The sequence below is a fragment of the Panthera onca genome, chromosome B3 (assembly GCF_046562875.1).
Source record: "Panthera onca isolate mPanOnc1 chromosome B3, mPanOnc1 haplotype 2, whole genome shotgun sequence".
NCBI classification, from domain to species: domain Eukaryota; kingdom Metazoa; phylum Chordata; class Mammalia; order Carnivora; family Felidae; genus Panthera; species Panthera onca.
Genome location: NC_138344.1, coordinates 18,217,412 through 18,237,633, shown reverse-complemented (window position 1 = coordinate 18,237,633; position 20,222 = coordinate 18,217,412). Strand labels below are relative to the sequence as shown.

At 49.1% G+C, this 20,222-nt stretch overlaps 1 protein-coding gene across 4 annotated transcripts in view; it reads left to right on the top strand.

Annotated features, from left to right (window-relative positions):
* The window catches only part of ADAMTS17 (ADAM metallopeptidase with thrombospondin type 1 motif 17), a 343,034-nt gene that overhangs the window by 309,739 nt on the left and 13,073 nt on the right, over positions 1 to 20,222 (top strand). For all 4 annotated transcript variants that reach the window (XM_060617804.3, XM_060617802.3, XM_060617803.3 and 1 more), the window contains 2 exons: positions 10,474 to 10,678; positions 14,996 to 15,148. In XM_060617804.3, coding sequence (XP_060473787.1) covers positions 10,474 to 10,678; positions 14,996 to 15,148 — 358 coding nt within the window. The remainder of the gene's footprint in view (positions 1 to 10,473; positions 10,679 to 14,995; positions 15,149 to 20,222) is intronic.

The window sequence follows — 20,222 nt, the reverse complement described above, 5'->3', positions numbered from 1 at the left end:
CACCTATTTTGCCCATCTCCCCCACCTCCCCTAGAGAGACCTTTTTTTTTTTTAAGTTTATTTACTTTTGAGAGAGACAGCACAAACAGAGGAGGGGCAGAGAGAGGGGGGGACAGAGGATCTGAAGCGGGCTCTGCACTGACATCAGAGAGCCAGACGCAGGGCTTGAACTCATGAACCATGTGATCATGACCTGAGCCAAAGTCAGACCTTCAACCGACTGAGTCACCCAGGCTCCCTGAGAAACTATTTTTAACACATTTTCCCTTAAACTATATTTTAGCTAAGTGTGGAATTCTGTCCGTCATTCCTTCCTTCCTCCCTCCTTCCCTCCCTTCCTTCCATCCCCACTCCCTCTCTTTGCCTTCTTTTCCCTAGCAAATGAGAACCAACCACAGTGATCCAAAGACCCTTTCAGGAAAATGGGGAAGGTTCTCGGGCTCCGGCCAGTCACTCATCTTGGTTCTCAGGGCTGGACTAACACCCTCAAGCCCACAAAAGCTCACATTCACAGACTAGCATATTCGTTCCTCATTATGCCCTTCAGGTTTTCATTTCCTCCTTTAAAAAAACAAATATGTGAATAATATTACTTTTCAGGGGAATGTATATGAGAACTCATAATTCTCAAGTTGTAGATGGAGAAATGCTGAGCTGGAACCGAACGTGCGGCTGTAAAGCATGACCCTGGTCCCCTCGGGAGAGCATCACAGCTGGGCCCATGAAGCCCCTGTTGTCCCTCCTCACCCCGCTCCTTCTTTCACAGACATCTGTTCCATAAAAGCAGCCACGTATCTTCAGAGACTATAAATGACATGTGTTGAAGTCGTGTTTTGATTGTTTTTTTAACGGAGTTGTTGGCTCTAATCTGGCTGGAGACGCAAGAGTGACTCGGGCAGATGGGAGTCTGCTGCTGCCTGAGGGTCCTCTGTGGTGTTTTGGGGAGAGAGTCCAGGAGGTCCGGCACTTGGCCAGCTGGCCTCTGCCATGTCTCCTGACCCCCAAGCGTGCAGCACACGCAGTGACAGAAGCTTCAGGTGTGCTGGGAAAGGCCTTGTCATCCACAGGAAGGCAGAGCAAGGTGTTTGCGTTTCCTTGGCTGCACCCTCACAGCCCAATGGACAGCAGCCCTGCACAGGGGAGGAGGAGAAGAGACCCACATCCCTGGGGGCCTCCTCCATGCCAGCCATTTCCCTGGGATCTTACCTCCCATGCATTTATCATCTGGGCCTGGACCATGTAAGCAGAGATCACGTGGGCCAATCCTCCACCAAAGCCTGTGAGAGGAAAGTACTACTGACATTGTGCAGAGGAGGAAACTGAGGCTTAAGCACTGATGTGCCCAAGGTCACGTGGCTGGTGAGTTGGTGAAGACTTGAGTCCAGGTCCTGAATGTGGGCTTCTGAGAATTTGAGAATGTGTGACTGAAATATGTGGGCACCTGTGATTTACAGGCATCATGGGGAGGTTGGTCAGGCGTACCCTAACCAGAAGCATAATTGTATAAGTGAAAAACAAAGCCCCTGGATTGGGACACAGAGGACCTCCCACCACACACACAAACCCCCGCTATTTAATAACTGGTGGGTCTCGGGTGAGCCTGGTCACGTGTCCCAGTGGTCTCTCCACCTGTAATGCAGAAAGTCCTTCCCCTGGGACCTCTGGGAGGTGAAAGCAAGATGGCGGCAGGGAAGGACCAGGCCACAAAGCAGAGGGGTGACCATGCCCACACACAGTATAGTGCTGACCCACCAGAGGGCAAAGGTGAGCCTGTGCTTTCCAACTTTCTCTTGACAAAGAGTAAGTGAGAAGGGAGAGCTTCTATCTGTCTGGTTTTCCAAATCAGACTGCCTGGGTCCTCCATGGCTTACAGATGGACACGATCATTCTTCAGGCCAGACCCTTTTTCAAGGTACACGAGCCAGTTGGCCTGAACTCTGCCACCAAATCCCAAGGGGAGACAGTGGCGATCCCTGTCACATATTCTCTCTACTCACCCAGTCCCTGACCCGTGTCTTAGACATTATGCAGGTCTCTGACAGGTCTCCCGCTCTGCCATCTGTGCTGGGATGACTTTTCCCAAAGCCACTGCCAGTGGGCAGGGGTGGCCCCTCTAGACAGATGTGTCCATGAGAGAAACTTCCCTGTCTGTTCTGGATCCTTTGCTTCCACCCCTCAGTCCTCAGGTCTAACCTTCTAACTCAGCCTTCCTCCATGTGCAGCCCACCTGCCCAGAGCCTCAGTGAGAGTAGTGAGACGTCTTCCTTACCTCTGCCGTGAGGACAGGCCTGGTTTCCAAAGCCTAGACATTATTACTCCAGGACTGAGAGTCTGTGGACCCCACTGTGTAGGCATCAAACCAGATTTATTGAAGGGGCATTCTCGAAGTCTGTCTTCTGGCACCCTCTTCTCCCTGAGACCTCTCCTGTGTCAGCAACACCTCCTTGTGGCTAAATCCAGAGAATGCTTTTCAGGCCTCCTCCAACCCAACCCTGTCCTGGCTTCTCTTGAACAGTCCTCCCACCCTCCCTGGCCTTGCTGGCTGCTCCTTCTCTGGCTCCTTATTCCAATCATAGATGCTTGCATCCCCAACCCCTGCCATCCGTCCCCCATCCTCTTTTCTCCCTGTAGAAGCTCCCTGTGTGAGTTGTTCTTATCTTGCTTTCTACCATGACCTTGTTGCTGGTGACTTCCAACCCTGTGTCTCCACCCCAGATCCCACCCCTGAACTCCAGAACTGCACCTTCAGACCCTTCCCAGTACCACTCAGCTGCCCAGCGGCTGCCTCAACCTGACCCTCTCAAAGTGGTGCCCACCCTTCTTCCCCCAAGCTAAATCCTCTCCCCATGTTCTCCCTTGCAGTGGAGGTACTGTTGGACTCCTCTCAGCCCATTGGAATCCTGAGCTTGACTCTTGCCCCCTTTATCACCTTGACCCCACATACCCAAAGCCCTTTCAATCCCACTCTTAAATAGTCTTATATCTGTTTTTCTGCACTACTGCCTCGGTGAAAGTCATCATCTTGTCCCAAGATTCATGGTTACCTGAGACACCCAAGGCAACCTCTCTTCCACCCGCCCTTAAGTACTCTTCAAGAACCAACCATCCCAAACTGGGCAGCTGCTCGCTCGCACTCTCTCTCTCTCTCCTCCCTCCCTCCCCCTGCTGCTTAAATATCATGGGATCATGGGCAGTCTCTCTCTATGAGAGCACCAGTCCTGCTTCTTTGGTTGGCCAACTTCACATTGACCATCAGGACCCAACTCAAGGCCCACTTCCTCCACAGCACTTATAAGATAGTGAAGAAATTGTCTGTTTATATGTTTCTCTTCCCCCCAAGGACCACACACTTGGCTGAGATGTTTCCCATCATTCTTTTTATGCTGTGATGTTTTACACGTGGCCTATAGTATGCTATGCCTGACATTTGTCTGTCTCCATAACAGTTGCTCAGATTATCACATACTGGCATGTTGTTTTCCTTACGTTGGTTAATTTAACTAATGTAGGGAACATTCCTGGCACAGAGCTAAGCATAGATCGATGCTCAGCCAATACCAGATCCTTCTTACTGATGCATTTTGTAGATGCATAAAGTTGACTGAATCCCTTAGACACAACACTTGTTAGCTCCAACACATCTTGTGTTGAAATACAACTCACAGTTTTTTGTTTTGTTTTGTTTATAGTTTGAAGTTGTTGAAAATGAATGACCTACCAGTGTTCTCTCTCTGGCTCTCTATATATGAGATTCCCTAGATAGTCAACATAAAATAACTGTGTCAAAAGAACTTGATCCTAAATATGTCATTGTTTCTTTGTAACAACTAAGTCACATTGCAGCGGGTTTCACAAGATTTTTACCTAGTTTGAATCTCAGCCAAATCAAGATCTGAACAGAAAGTGAATTTTGAATAGAAGCTGAAATTTTCAGAACTGGAATGTAGGCAGAATAGTGCCCCCCACCAGAGAGATCTCGATCTTAATTCCTGGAACTCCCATTACATGTCAAAGGGAAATTAGGGAAATCAGAGGGTTGCAATTGGAAATAAAGTTGTGTGATGGGTTGAACTGCATCTCCACCCCACACATACACCAAAAAAGACATTGAAGTCCTAGCCGTCAGTATTTCAGAATGTGACCTTGTTTGGAAATAGGGTCATTACAGCTGTAATTAGTTAAGGTGAGGTCACACTGAGGTAGGGTGGGCCCCTAATCTAATCTGATTAGTGTCCTTCCAAAGACAGCTATTTAAGGACATGGAGACACAGGGTGAACATCATGTGAAGACAGAGGCAGAGATGGAGTAACACACATACAAGCAAAGGGACACCAAGAATTGCCAGCTGTCATTAGAACCTAGGAGAGAGGCATAGAACATCTTCCTCACAGCCCTCAGAAGGAAGCAACCCTACGACACTTTGCCTTCTGGCTTCGAACCTGCAGAACTGTGAGAGAATAGCTTTCTGGTGTTTTAAGCCACCTAGTTTGTGGTACTTTTTCCAGCAATAAAAAAAAAAGCAAACTACTACAGCTTGCTAATCAGTTGGCCCTAAACTAGATTATCCTGTATCATCTGCTTGGGTCCAGTGCAATCACAAAGGTTCTTAAAAGTGGAGGAAGAAGGCAGACGAGAATGTTGGAGTGATAGCATATGAGAAGGGCTTGGCCAGATGCTGCTGGCATTGAAGATGGAGACAAGAGCATACGCCAAGGCACTGGGGCAGCATCTAGAAGCTGGAAGAGGCAAGTCTTCCCAGAGCATCTGGAGGGAACCAGCCCCGGCAGCACCTTTGTTTTAGACCAGTGAGATCCATGTCAGATTTCCAACCTCCAGGAGCGTAAAATAATAAATCTGTGTTGTTTTGTGCCATTAAGTTTATGGTCATTTGCTGCAGCAGCAATAAAAAAAAAAAAAGAAAAAAAGAATACAAGGTCTCAGGCAGTGACTGAGCTGCCTGGAGGATCTGATGAGAAGCATCGAACTTGAAGTATGTGCAGAGGAGCTGAGTCTGTTTCCTGCTGGACAGGAAAGGAATCCAGTCCTTCCAGACTCGAGAGCAACCGAGGAAGGGTGGCCCAAACTAAGGAAGTGTTAATGGGGGCTTCCTGAAGCATGAATTTTACTGCTTTTAAGAAGATCTACAAACTCAAACTTAGCTAATAAATGTCACTGTTAAGGTTCTTAGAGGACATGAGTGAAAAAACAATCAGGCTTGAGCTGCACTTGTAATATGAATTGTTTTACGGAATCACAGTTCCTTTCTCCCATTCCTGGACTCGGGATTAGTGGGACTTCACTCTGATGTTTACTTGCATGATGTTCCTCTTCCACAGAGGACCCTCCTGCAGACTTCCTGGCTGCTGGTAAAATGGTTTCTTTCAGCCACCAGCAACAAAGTTTCCAGAAAGTCATCTTTTGCTCCCCCAGCCTCACGGAGGGAATGTGGCTGTTTGTCAAGATGAGCAAAAACAAGTCTAGCTGAAAAATAGCTCCGATCCCCTGCAGCTTGCGTGCCTATGTGGGGCAATAGGTCTCCTGGAGCTGGTTGGGCACGCACCTCAGGCGGGGCTACAGGCACTCAGTGAAGACGCCCTTCAGGGATGCTCCGCGGTTACCTGATGTCTGCACAGAGCTGAGCACCAGCCTTTCTCACCGGCTCATCATGGCCTCCCTGGGACTTGAGAACACTTCACTTCCTTGTCCTTCTCTCACTTACTTCCTGTTCCTAACCATCGCTTCTTTAAATTCTGAAGGAGCACCCGGCTCTTGGCTCAGGTCGTGATCTCATGGTTCGCAGGATCAAGCACAGAGCCTTCTTGGGCTTCTCTCTCTTCCTCTCTCTCTCTCTGCCCCTCCCCTGCTCACTCTCTGTCTAGTTGGGCACTTTGCTGGGATGAACACTGGGTGTTGTATGTAAGCAATGAATCACAGGAATCTACCCCAAAAACCAGGAACACACTGTATACACTGTATGTTAGCAGACTTGACGATAAAATATATTAAAATTTTTTTAATTAAATTGTGATGAAAATACACATAACATTTACCACCTCAACCCTGTTTAAGTGTACAGTTTAAGTGGCATTAGACACATTCACACTGAGTGCCCATTACTACCGTCTGTCTCCAGAACCCCACCTCCTGCTCACATACAGCTCTGCATCCCTTAAACACTAGCTCCCCATTCCTTCCCACCTGATGGCCACCATCTTTCTGTCTCTATGAATCTACTCCAGTTACCTCATGTAAGTGGAGTCCTTCAGGACTTGTCCTTCTCTGACTGGCTTATTTCACTCAGCATGATGTCCCCATGGCTCCTCCATATTGTAGTGTGTTTTCGAATCTCCTTCCTTTTTAAGGCTGAATGATATTTTGTCGTACGTTCTCCTGAGGTGTTGTGCCATGGTTGCGTCTGGATAACCAGTACCCTGTGTGGAGCTGGGAAGTGGGAGGGGAGAAGGAAGGGTGGAGGGGCAAGGAGATGGGAATGTGCCGTGAGCTGCCCCACGTGTGACTTGCAGGTGTGGGGTCATCTGTGAGAGCCACAGGAGGTTTGGAAGGGTGCCTTGGCCTCAGACAGAGCTTGTTTTGAATCTCAGCAGATCCTCAGTACATCTGACAGTAACTATCACCCCAAGGACAGGAGCAGGGACAGCGCTTTTACACAGCCCCAGGGGACAGAGAACCCCCCCCCCCTCCAGTTAAGGAGCAGGGCCGACCATAGATCAGTTTCATGCATCTCTACATGTGTGGGGCTCTGTCACCCATTCCTCTGCCAGACTCTGGGCAACAGCAACAGGGGACATTGCAGGGGGTCAAAGGATTCTTCTGGAAAGGGGAGGAGGGACACATAGGCTGTTTTCCATTCTGTCATACTGCTGCAAAGCACCCAAAATGCACAAGAGACACCAGAAGCAAAGGAAGGAGGAACGGGGAAGATTGGCAATCCCTCACAGCTCTATAAGAATCTGATCCCCTTGGGTCTGACTCTTCCAGTCACTGATAGAACAGGAGGCATAGGAGACGTTTTTTATTTTATTTTATTTTTTTATTTTATTTTATTTTATTTTATTTTATTTTATTTTATTTTATTTATTTATTTTTTTAATATATGAAATTTACTGTCAAATTGGTTTCCATACAACACCCAGTGCTCATCCCAAAAGGTGCCCTCCTCAATACCCATCACCCACCCTGCCCTCCCTCCCACCCCCCATCAACCCTCAGTTTGTTCTCAGTTTTTAACAGTCTCTTATGCTTTGGCATAGGAGACGTTTGAGGCGGGACTGCTGAACCTCTCCCAGCTCTTCCCCATCCCCTTGGCTGCCCAGATGGACTTTTGTGTGGATCAGAGTCAATTTGCATATTTCCTAGAGCACATGCTCTGGTTGTGTGCCCAGGGATGGAGACACCGGCACCCTCTGGCCAAGAGCCTGCAGGTGACATTCTCATGAGTATGACACAGCAGTCCCAGTTCCCAGGGGTGGCCTCCAGGAAGCACAGCAAATACAAAAGAGGGGGACACAGCTCTGTTCACAGCTGGGGTCAGCACAACAGCAGGTGTCATCAGCCTAAAGCCTGACGTTTGTATTCACAAAGTCAGTTGCAAAAGGTCAGGACAAAGGGGATCTGGCTGAGAGTCCTCTAAGTTCTATTTTGTTTGGAAAATAGAAATGGCAAGGAGCTGAGCTGCATTAATAAACATGGAGCCTCCCCACTTAAAGAGAGAGAAAATCATCACATTCTCTCCTGCTGCTTTCAGACCCCATCTGGGCCATTTTGCCCATGACAAAGCAATCCATTTGGAGAACAGTAGTGACTGATTAGAGAATTAGAAGGGAAAGGATTCAGATCTGCCACATGCAAATTATTTTGATTGGGATAAGAGAAAACTTACAAGGGGAACAACAGAGCCATCTTCATATATTTAGGAAGGCAATCATGTCACTCCAAAGACCAGAACAAGGAGAAATGGGAAGGATTGGGTTTAGTTCTTACAGTGTCATTTAAATAGTTGTCAGGTGGTGAAATGGGGGCAAGATTTGCTCACTGCCCTCTGGGACTTCATCTTCTCCTGCCGAGAAGATAAGGAATAACAATTGCTACAAGTTATAAGGGCTGATGTGTGCCAGGTGCTGCTGTAAGCAACTTACAGGCAACATGTCACTTGTCCTCACACTCCAGGGTACACACACTCCTTTGCATCCCTTTCCATCCTGCAGTTTATGCAAGGGGTCTGGGAAGAGAAGCTTCCCTGGATTTATTCCCTGGGGGCATAGAAGACAGTGATGAGCTCTTCCAAGGGAACTGAAAGTCAGAGGAGGTGGCCTGAGCTTGCCCTAAGGGATGAGGAGGAGCAGTGGAGGGAGGGGCCCGGGGAGCTCCCTCTTCTCAACATTTACCCCAACCACTACCACTACCCCCAGCTGGTACAAGTTACCCTCATCCCCTGCCTGGACTGGTGCAGTGGCCTCCTCCCTGGTCTCCTTGCTGCTGCCCTGCAGGGCATGTCACTCCTGTCTCCAAACCCCCTGGGACTGCATCTTATTCAAACAAGAGCCACAGTGGCCAGCCAGGGCCTGTAGAATCTCCCCCCTGTGCCTTCTCATGCCCCTCTCTCTGCTCCTCCCTCTGCTCCTCCCTCCTCCCCCCTTCTCCAGCCACACTGGACTCCTTGCTGCTCCTCAACCCTGCCAGCACACTCCTCCCCAGGGCCTTTGCACCCACTGTGCCCTCTGCCTGGAAGTCTTCTCTGCTTACTCTCTCGCTTCCTTCCAGGCTCTGCTCACACGTCAGCTTATCAGTGAGGCTGTCCCTGCCAACTTGTGTGCTCACCCCCCTCCTCCTCCCCCTCCTTCCCTACACTGCCCTACTTTTCTCTGAAGCACTTACTACCATGTGGCATCTCCTCTATTCATATATGATATATGTTATATATAGTTTACTGTGTTATATTCTATTGTATACATTTGTTGATTTACTGTCTGTTCCCATTAGGATGGTAAGATTTGTAGGGCAGGGCCTTGTCTTGTTCACTGCCTCATCATCAGAACCTAGGACAGTGCCCAGCACATGGGAAGCCCTCAGTGAATGTGCCATGCTAGGATGGGTGAATGAGCAAGTAAGCTAGAACTGGAGAAGAATTGGGGGGGTGGCACCATCCAGTGTCCCTTCAAGGACCTGCCTGTGGAAAGGCACTGCTGATATATTTTTTTAGGGTTTTTTTTAAGTGTTTTATTTAGATAGCATGAATGAGGGAGAGGCAGAGAGAGAGGAAGAGAGAAAATCTCAAGCAGGCTCTGCACTGTCAGCACAGAGCTCGACACGGGGCCCGATCTCACGAACCTTGAGATCATGACCTGAGCTGAAATCAAGAGTGGGACGCTTAACCTACTGAGCCACCCAGGTGCCCAACACTGCTGTTATTTCTAAACAACAGGATAGCATAATCAGATTTGGTTTGAGCAACTTAGGACTCGATGATGATGAAGAGGAGTGTGTTTATCAGACATGGGCATAGATTGAGCCATTCTGTTAATATGGGAGCTCCTGGGAACTAGGTGGACTTGAGGCTCATGCAGGGACCAAACAGGAGAGAGTCCTTTTGTGTCCCCAAAAGGCCATTCAAAGCCCCACTCGGTGTCCTGAGAAATCATGATTTACAACTGCTCAGCTTCCTTCCAACACCACAAGGCCAACAGGAGCCATGGCAGAACCGGGGTCATTGAAAGATAAGGCAGGTAGGCCAAGTTCTAGTCAAGCACTTGCAACAGCTCAGTTCTGTTACAGCCCACAAGTTGCCTCCTCAAGAGTGACAGTCCCCACCCAAAAGGGCTATCCACTCTTTGAAAAGCAGGGGGTACCTGGTCCTGGTGTGTTCAAGCTGGCCCTGGAGTGTCCCTTGTCATAGGCTATACCAGTCTGGTTTTGTTGCAGTGACAAATGAGCCCGGTATCTCAGTGGCTTATAGCAAATGGTGTCACGTTATTACAGAGCTCAGCTGTTGGAGCATCCCCTGTATTGGGACCTGCTGCTCTCATGGCAGAGGGCAGGAAACAGGGAGAACCAGAGCCAAACCACATAATCACACTCAAAGCTTCTGCTGGGACATGGCCAGCTTCATGTCCACTCACACCCCATTGAACAAAGCACGTCATAGACAGTGGGTGGGATATGGAATCCCGCTACAAGGAGAGTGACCACTTGGGAGCAATAATTGAATCAACCATAGAGGTGTTGTGTGCAGAAGGATTTCTGTTTTGAATAAGCTATTGAACTACTCAACTCATGTGGCTTCCTCTGCCCTAATACTTCAGAATTATTTCTAAAGTTGATTGCAAAGCTCTTTGAGTCTATCTCCCTCTCTCACACTACAGACCCAAGATGCCGTGATCTGTCCAGAAGGCCCTCCGGGGAAACTGGCCTTTCCACCCAGTTATTTTTTCACTGTCTTTCCTCCTCCTGGACAGGTGGGTGGCAGGCCCATGGAGCCCCTGCTCAGCGACCTGTGAGAAGGGCATCCAGCATCGGGAGGTGACCTGCGTGTACCAGCTGCAGAACGGCACACATGTCACCACGCGGCCCCTCTATTGCCCGGGCCCCCGGCCAGCACCAGTGCAGAGCTGTGAAGGCCAGGACTGCCTGTCCATCTGGGAGGCGTCTGAGTGGTCACAGGTGGGTGCCTGGGCTGTCGCCAGTGCTGAACCCACCAACAGGGCCTCTGTGCCTTGTCCACCACCCAATTGGTGCCTTTCCCTCCATGGTATTTGTGACTCAATACCACATATCACAGTCCTCGCCAACCCCCAGATAACCAAAAGATGAATTCTAGTCACATATTCTTAAATTCCATCTGAGATAACAATATGGCTAAAGGAAGCATGGATAATGTGGTTTTGATCATGTATACGTTTTTGATAATATATATCACAGTTTGATCCCATTTCCTATGACAATTCTCATGTAAAGTTGGATGGATGGATGGATGGATGGATGGATGGATGGACGGACGGATGGATGGACGGATGGATGGACGGATGAGTGCGTGGATGGATGGATAGATGGGTAGGTGTGGACATAAGTAGGTAGACAGACAGACCAACTGACCAATCTTTTAATTTTCTTTCAACACGTTTGAACTTTAGTGTGATCAGATTGGTAAGGTGGTATCATAGGCTTTCTTTGAACTCTGTGTCAGTCTTTGTAGATTGTAAGAGACAAGCAGATGCTGGAAGGGACAGTTTTTAGTGCGCAGGTTGGAATCACACACCTCATGCCATAAAACATGTTGGAAAGAGGTCAATTAAGCCTTAAGTTTTAACTTAGGCTGAAGAGTGATTCTGGAAATATTTTATCTTTGGTAATATCATCTTTCAAGGCTTTGCATTGACTTTGCATTAATGATTTTGACTGGCCATAAAACAAAAAAATAGCTGAACAAAGGGCAAGTTTCCCTCAGATCCCCCATCAAATGTGTTCTAGGAAAGTCAGAAAGGCTAAATCCAAGACACTCTTCAGTGTGGAAAATATTTTTAAAGTTCCTTTTTATTGCCAAACAGTTGGAATTATTTTGAATAAGAAAGTATTCAGCCCATTCTTAATGAACGAAAAGTCTGCCCTTGGCTGCTCTGAAATGGGGATTACTTTTCAGACGGATCTTAACATGTACCCATTTAAAGACTTGAGTCTTTAACCTGCCCGTTATTATATTTTAAAGAAAAGAGAGAGTTTAAAATTTTGATTTTTTTTACATGTATTAAGGTTTGTAAGTTAAACGTTCAAGGGACCTCTTTTAGGGAGGGGGGCTACTTGCTGGAGGGGTAGAGGCAGGAATGCAGTCTTCCCCCAACCCACCTTGAGCCTAAGATTCTTGATCACCAGACTCCTGATCCAAACAAGATTTACACTGTAATCAGATCAAAGCCATACATTTTCCATTTGGATTCTTTCTCATAGAAAAAAGAGAAAAAAAGTCCTTACCAAAATAACCAAACCTGACATTATCAACTGTCACCATAGTGTTAAAGAATACCAGATTGAAAAAGGTGAGACAACTGAAGCAAGATTTAAAGAAATATCTCTAGGGGCACCTGGGTGGCTCAGTCAGTTAAGTGTCCAACTTTGGCTCAGGTCATGATCTCACTCACGGTTTGTGAGTTCAAGCCCTGTGTCAGGCTCTGTGCTGACAGCTCAGAGCTTGGAGCCTGCTTTGGATTCTGTCTCTCTGTCTCTCTCTGTCTGTCTCTCTCTCTCTCTCTCTCTCTCTCTCTCTGCCTCCCCATTTGTGCTCTGTGTCTCAAAAATAAATAAATGCAAAAAAATTTTTAAAAAAGAAATATCTCTAATTTCACATCTGTATCTTTGCGCATATGTGATCCTAATGCTGAAATAGCATCTGTACCAATCAGTCTAATTCTGGCTCAGCCCAGCCTTGAGCCAAATGCATCTTTCTGCACATTGAACTTGGAATCAAATCTCGCCCCCATTCATGAGATGCTCACCAAACTCGTATTTCTACTACTTCACCACATGCTGAATCAACCCCTTTAATATTTCTTCTGGAAACAAATGGGTTTACGTTTCTGATGGCAGAGAAATGTATTTGATCAACAAGGTTGCCCTTATTCAGCCAGCAGTGTTGATCACCCTTACTGTCTACACCCCACCTTCTTCACAGCTTTGCTAGAATGAGGAGCAGAAACCAGGAAGGAGGCAAAAGATAGTGACTCTCTCCTGTCCTGGGCTTCTGGTCCCCATCCCTGGATCAGAAGCCAAGGGAGAAACTGAACATGGCCCTCCTAGGTCCCCCAGAGGAAACCCCACCTGCAATGCTGCCCCTTTCTCAAGGCTTAAGGCTTCCAGCCAATGCTGGTGGTCAGAAGGGCTGAGCTAGGGTTTGGTAAAGAAACAGACTGGACATTAGCATTTGAACTTCAAGGGAAAGGGATAGGGAACACAGAATAGAGTAAGACAATGCAGAAACTCAGGCATAAGTGGTAAGTAGGCTTCTAGTTGGAGAAAGAGCCAGTGGTGTGGGTGCCGGTGCCAGGGAGGAGCCCACACGTCAAATGGTGAGGGTGGGGCTGATGAAATGGTCATGGAGCATCACCTTACAGAGAAGAAGAAGTTGAAGGTCGACTCAGGAACCCAGGCTCCCTGCAGCAGCCCTCCTGGCCACAACCCAGCCTGCCCAGGAAGGTAACACCTGCCATAGACCGACTCCTTGCATCTGAGGTCCTGTTAAGCTGTCCCTCACCCATGCACAGGACCAAATACTCATGCTGTCCAGCTCCCTGCTAGGTGACCAGTTCTGAAGCCTGTGTATTTCATCTAAAGTTTCTTTATTTACCTTGAGAGAGAGAGAGAGAGAGAGAGAAAATGGGGGAAGGACAGAGAGAGAGGGAGGGAGAGAGAATCCCAAGCAGGTTCCTCGCTGTCAGTGCAGAGCCCAACTTGGGACTCAAACTTATGAATTGTGGGATCATGACCCTGCCTATATATTTCTTCTAAAACAAGCCAGTCTGAGTTTCAAAAAGAAAAGAGGGAAGAAAGGAGGGGAGGGGAGGGTGGGGAGGGGAGGGGAGGGAAGGGAAGGGAAGGGAAGGGAATGGAAGGGAAGGGAAGGGAAGAACCCCAAGGGGCCTGTCAGCTAAATGGGACAGGGAATTCATTAAAAAAATAAATAAAGGTAAATAACATTTTGGGGTAAACATTAATAATGGAAATATAAAGAATAACATTTGATCTCTATGTGCATTTTTTCAGGGGACACAGTAGAACTTTTTAAAAATCAAGTTTATTGTAGCTCAAGAATATCACTGCTGTATATTTCTGATAAATCAAGCAAGTATGAAAGAGGCATTCACATTGCTAGGGCTCCATGTTGGGGCTACTACACTCACGAGCTGTCCCCACCATAGCTCTGGGACCCAGCAGTTGGGAGGAACTTTCCCAGGCAGCCTGGGTTTCCTTGTGTCTGTACATCTTGGCAGAACACCGCCTTCAGCCCCCTGTCACCACGAGTTCCATGTTTGTTTACGTGGTGGGGACAGGGCTTCCGCACCCGGCAGATACGAGGGAGGGCTCCATGGGTCTATGGCCACGTCTCCTCTTGCTGGCCAGATCATGCACGCTGTCAGACCTGTCCTCCCAAGGTCACAAATCTGCCTGGGCTTCCTTCTGCTTGGTGTGGAGGTGGGTAAGCCCTCTTTGAGCCCAGGCGAGGTCCCTCCCTGAGCTCACGGGGAGAAGGCTCCAGATACACCCCGCAGGACCGCACTATTTACATCTTGTCACTCCATCTCTCATCCCTAACTCAGTGTATCTTGCTGCCTGGGGGAATGGGAATCTTGACCTCTCTCAGGACTCACCCATGATTTGTCATTCCTCAGGCCCTACTTGGGCCCCGTCCCCACACTGTCTCTCGAAGTGTCTCCCAAGAAGTAAAGTAAAATGCCACAGGGAACATGGCTCCATCACACTCTTGGCATCCATGCTTAAAACAGTCATTGTGGCTCTCTGCAAGAGCTTGCCACCTGCCTGACGTGAAAGTCACCTGTGGCCTGGCTTTGCGTCTCCCCTCTTCTCCACCCTGGACCTGTGCCTTTGCCCCAGGCTGGTCCAGACAGAGTGCATATAGCTGCAGGCCAGCCGGGAGGAGCCAGGGGCCTCACACATCTTTGTTTTGGTGTCTGTCCTCAGCAGCATTTGCCCCTTGAACTCACTCACTGCATTGGTCTTTGGGACCTGGCAGCAGGCCACTAAATTCTTAGTTTGGTCTTCTGGGTGCCCCTGAGCTCTCCCTACTCCCCCTATCACCAGCCACTTATCTGGAGTCACATAAGGGACCAGGTGCATCAGACTCTGGAAGACCAGGATCCTTTTCACCCTTGTGTCCCCAGAACTGGGTCTGGCACATAGGAGCGACTTAACAAGCATTGATGAACTTGAGCTGAATCAGACCAGATTAAACATCCAACCGGTGTCTTGCAGTGCTCTGCCACCTGTGGTAAAGGGACCCAAAAGCGAACTGTGACGTGCACCAACTCGCAAGGAAAATGCGACGCGTCCATGAGGCCGAAAGCAGAGGAGGCGTGCGAGGACTACTCAGGCTGCTACGAGTGGAAAACCGGGGACTGGTCCAAGGTGAGTCCAGCGCGCCTGCGTTTCCACCCTGCAGGGAACTCTAGAAACAGGAGCTCAGATCTCACCACGCGCCTCGATTCAACGAGGCGGTCCCAGTCTACCCAGGCAAGTGCGCTTTCTCTCCAAGCTGTGCACCTGCCGGTGACCCCAGGCTGCGTGCAGTGGGAAGGAAACCGAACGCCCCCCCGCAGCACGAAGCAGGGTGCTCCGGGTGCCAGTTGGCTGTCCTGTGCTGCGTGCTGGCTGTGCCCCAGCATCCTGCGGGGGACTTGGCCGCCGGCCATGGCAAAAGCCTTGTGAACACACAGGAGCCTTGGCTGAGGCAAATGTGGAGGGGGCTCATGGGCAAACAACACTTCCATTCACTTCAGGACCCTTGGGTGAGGGCCTGGATGATGCAGGGGCAGATAGGTATGAGCCTTGGGGGTGGCAGAAAGGAAGAGCCTTCTTCCAGAGCCTGGCCTGCACCCCTGGGGGACAGAGAGGCTTAAATAGCACAGGAATGTAAACCCGATATAAAAACTTCTTTCCTGCTTAGCCCTTCTTTTGCTCATTCACCTGGTATCTGTCAACCTGTTACCTCTAAAGCCTGTTTACCAGGGGCTGAGCTAAGTCATCACATGTGAGCCCCAGCCAGTACACCTTCTAAAGAACATTTTCCCAACACCTGTAGAATTTCTTTTTTTTTTTAAGTTTGTTTATTTTGAGAGAGACAGCGGGAGTCGGGGAGGGGCGGAGAGAGAGGGAGAGAGAATCCCAAGCAGATTCTCACAAAGCTGGGATGGGATGCAGGGATCCATCTCACAAAGCTGCAAGGTGACCACCTGAGCTGAAACCAGAAGTCGGATGCTCAACCGACTGAGCCACCCAGGTGCCCCAACAGCTATAGAATTTCTAGTGACATTTGCTAATGTCGGATTTTCTAAGAAAATTTCTAATGACAGCCTAGAGTGTGTTTGTGTTTCTTTTTGGTCTTAGCAACTGAAAACTCCCTGTTTGTTTCTCTCGATGCCTCTTCACTCCTGGGTTGCACACTGATGGCCCGAGAGCCTCCGGTGTTTGCATGGCCTGCACAACAATGTCTTAAACATTTTAGAATTAGTTACTAACATTTAAAAACAGGACAATTCCACCTGAAAGTCTGGAGATGGGCCCCCGTCTGGAAATCTGGCAACAGGGCAATGTGGCCTGCGTCCTCACGTGGCCACCACAAACTGGGGCCACGCAGGCCTGGTACCTTCCCCCAGACCCTGGTCCTCCAGCCTCTCCCCAGGCTCCTCCAGCCACTATGCATTTTGATTTACCTGCCTGGCCCAGGCAGTACCTTTCTTGGTTTGTGACTCTGCTTTATGGAAGGAGAGATGCTTTGGCCATTGGAAAGCAAAACTTCCCCAAATCTGGTACCCAAATGGCCACCTTCCCACAAGTCTGAATACAAATTCCTGCAAACTATTGGAGTGCATAAAAGCCAAATTCCTCCGGTTCCAGTTTGCTGTCTGTGCTGAAATGCAGCATCTGGATAACTGCGAATTTGGGGACGACCAAAAACACCTCCTGTTTATTTACGCCCTGATCAGAAAATCTGACCAGAGCAATAGAACCGAGGCCAGTAGGTCCGGTTTCTCCATGAATGTAATAACGCTTAGTATGGAGTTGCCAGGATGAGTCTTATCATTGGAAGAAGTCTCACTTGAACTTCACTTGAAGGCTCTTGCAAAACAAACAAACAAAAAAAAGTGCCTTAGAACCTAGAATCCTGTGAGAAAGACGTCAAGGGGCTGAGTTACAGCTCTGACTCACCACTTAATGTGTCTTAATCTGTCTGGCTCTCAGTCTCTTTATCTCTGAAATGGAGAATCATTAACACTGGCCCTGGCCATTTCGCAGAGATGCTCCGAGCTTTCAACGTGCTAGTATATGTGACTCAGCACTTGGACATCTCAGCCCGTTTTCCTGCCCCAAACCTATCATCCAGGGCTCACACCATTGTGAGGCACAGGCACCAGGACTAACCCGTTCTGATCTCGTCTAACTTTGTCTTATCAGTAGGAGTACCCAGGCTTTTATACAACCATACCCAAAACCGTCTCGTAGCCAAGCATGTCAGACCCAGCTTGACGTAAACAGGCTATCAACAGCTTGGGTTCTAACCAATAAGAAAACATTTGTGGGTGTCCTATGTCAGAACTGTCAGAAGATGTGGAGGGACAACTACCCAACATATTAAAGTAACATCATCTGGACTCTAAAAGTCCAGGTGTGGATTGGAATAAAGCGGTCATTATACTCAGGGAATTGGAAGGGTCCTAGTGGTCACCACCCTAAGTGCATCCTGTGCTACTGATGGGTGGCTTCCATGGTCACAGATATCCCTGCGCAGGAAGCAGAGGGGAGGAGTGGTCAGTTAGGGCCTGGGCTGTGTGCACCCATCAGGGTCTGAGGGCACCTGGCATCGTTTTCCCTTTGAGGTTTACCTCTGTACCTGTGCCCTGCAGCCAGGGTCATTAGCCCTGGTTCACTGAAGAAGAATAGATGCTCCAAGATTGAGTGGCGTGCCCACACCCCTCTGGCAGAGTCCAAGCTCCTGAACCCCAGTTCAGAGCTCAATCCAACCAGTGGACACAGAACGAGAAGGGCTGCGGAGTCCCCGTGACGGTGCCTTTGAGCCACAGCATGCCCTACGCATGTTCGTTGGCTCTCCAGGGCTTGGCTTTCTCCAGCCGTTATAGCCATCTGGTTTTGAGAACCAGAGGGACACTTTTGTTTCCTGAAGTACCATGAGCTTCCTGGCACTAGGAGCTGCAGAACACCAGAAAATGAATGTGACTAGTGCCTGAGAAGCTTAGCACGGCACTGCCCCAGATCTAGTAGCTCAGGCTTTCCCTCCTCCGATGTTCAGGGGCACTTCCTTGGCTGAGGACGCTGGTATGTGGTCCAGCCAACTCCCACACACAGCCCACCAGGTAGAGCTGTTAGCTGGCCTGCTTCTCTAGTAGCCAGACCATGGCGAATAACACCTCCCAGCTTTCTGGAAAGGAAGGCATTAGAAGGCCACCGTGCCCACTTTTTACCACAGCCAGCTTGATCAGTTATCCCTGATCAAGGAAAGTAAAAACAAGAAAGAATAATGGAATGGAATGATCTCGGCTGCCATCCAGGGCTGGTATCTTCTGGCATCTGATTGGTGTGCACAGAGCCTTTGGGGAGAGTACTCAGCATTTGTGGGTGCCACCGGCCCCCTCCCCAGCACATCTGGCCAGAACCAGGACCCAGGCGCAGGCTTGTTCTCCCAAGCTGAAAACTCGTCATGGACACTGAACTGGAAGTCTGTGCATGCATGAACATACTGGGAACAAGTGTGGTGGGGCAGGAACAGCACAGAACTCAGCCGTGGGACCCTCACCCTGTTTGCCTCACCACCACTCCCTCCTGCCACCGCCATCCCTGGGTGGGCTGGCATGCACAGTTACAGAAATCTGTACAGTTAATAGAAATCTGCCCATGGTTTTTCCCCATTTCTTCTCTGGAGAAGTGGAAAGGATCCCGTGGGGATACTTGTCCTCTCTCACTGGGTGATCAGGTCAGTGTTGGTGGATTCCACTGGATGGTTCTTACCCTGACATTTTCACTTATTCAGACTAAATGTGCTTTGTGAGTAACATCTTGTCTCCGCTCTGCAGCTTGTGCACCGTCCCCTTGTTGCATGCCTGGGGTGGGTGCATTTTTTTTTAAGTTTATTTTCTTGAGAGAGAGAGAGAGAGAAAACAAGCTCAGGAGGGGCAGAGAGAGAAGAGAGAGAGAGAGAATCCCAAGCAGGCACCACACTGTGAGCACAGAGCCGGATGCAGGGCTTGAACTCACGAACCGCAAGATCATGACTTGAGCAGAAGTCAAGAGTTGGACACTTAACTGACTGAGCCACCCAGTCGCCCCAAGGGTCAGTGCACTTTTAAACCCTCTCCATTGTAACCAGCCTCCAAACCTCCCCACATTCCAGACTTTGAAGGCTTCACACAAGTTGCCCCAAAGGAAAGTCAATAGAATTTCAAGGGCCGTCAGGGCATCAGTGTGTCTGGAAGCTTTGACATTTTGCATCCAAGCAGTCTCCTGTTACTTGGCCCCACGGGTGCCGTTGAGAAAGATAAGCCGTCTCCAGGGAGGTGAGGGACCAGCCAGTCCATGGACATTCCACAGGTGCCATCCTGCACTCACTGAAATAAGAAGGACCAGTCACCCCTGAGAAGGGGCTGGCACCCATCCCTTCCTGTAGCTGGGTGAGGGTGCCTGAGAACAACACCCAGAACCTGGGGAAGGCAGGGCCCCTCCCCTTCCCCCAGCCTCAGCAAATGACTGAACCGTAACCGGGGTCCCATATGAGGGACAGGCTTCACATTCCCATCCCTGCTGAGGGCATTATTACTGCTCTGCCATGTTTGAAAAATGGCCTGCAGCTGGCTACCCTCCTGGGATATTAGCTATTTCCAGATCTGTGCAAATCATTGTTTTCACCCGCTAACTGCTGGGTATTCAACCCGGGGGGAGGGAGACGTCACTTAAAATGGGAGAGGAGGAAATCGCATTTCTTTCTAGAATAGCATGACTTTTGATCAAAAGTTGAGATGTTTCAGTTTCAAGACCAGAGGCATTAATCACCGCTGAAATGACGGGATGTTTCTAATTAGAAACAAATTATTCTGGAGGGATCATAATGGATGGTGTTTTTAAAGAAAACCGTTGGCTGTCTGTGTTAAGAGTATGGCTGTTCCCTTTCACTGAAGAGATCAAAGTGACCGTTGACTTCCTGGTGCCTGCGAAGGTCCCATGGAAGGGGGCTGGTCTAACTCCAAGGCCTCAGTCAGGCCCCAGGTGTGCCCCTCACACCCGAGCCCCAGACTGATGTGGAAATCACAGCACCTCCCAGGGGCCATAGGAGGTCAAAGGAAGAAATAAGCATGAAGAGTGTGTGAGCTGCAGACCCCCAAGAAGTCTGGGAGAGCCTCTCACTCAGTGGTGGAGGCCTTACTGTGCTCTAGGCAGGGAGATGGGGGTTTCAGCTCCATGGCCTTAGCAATGA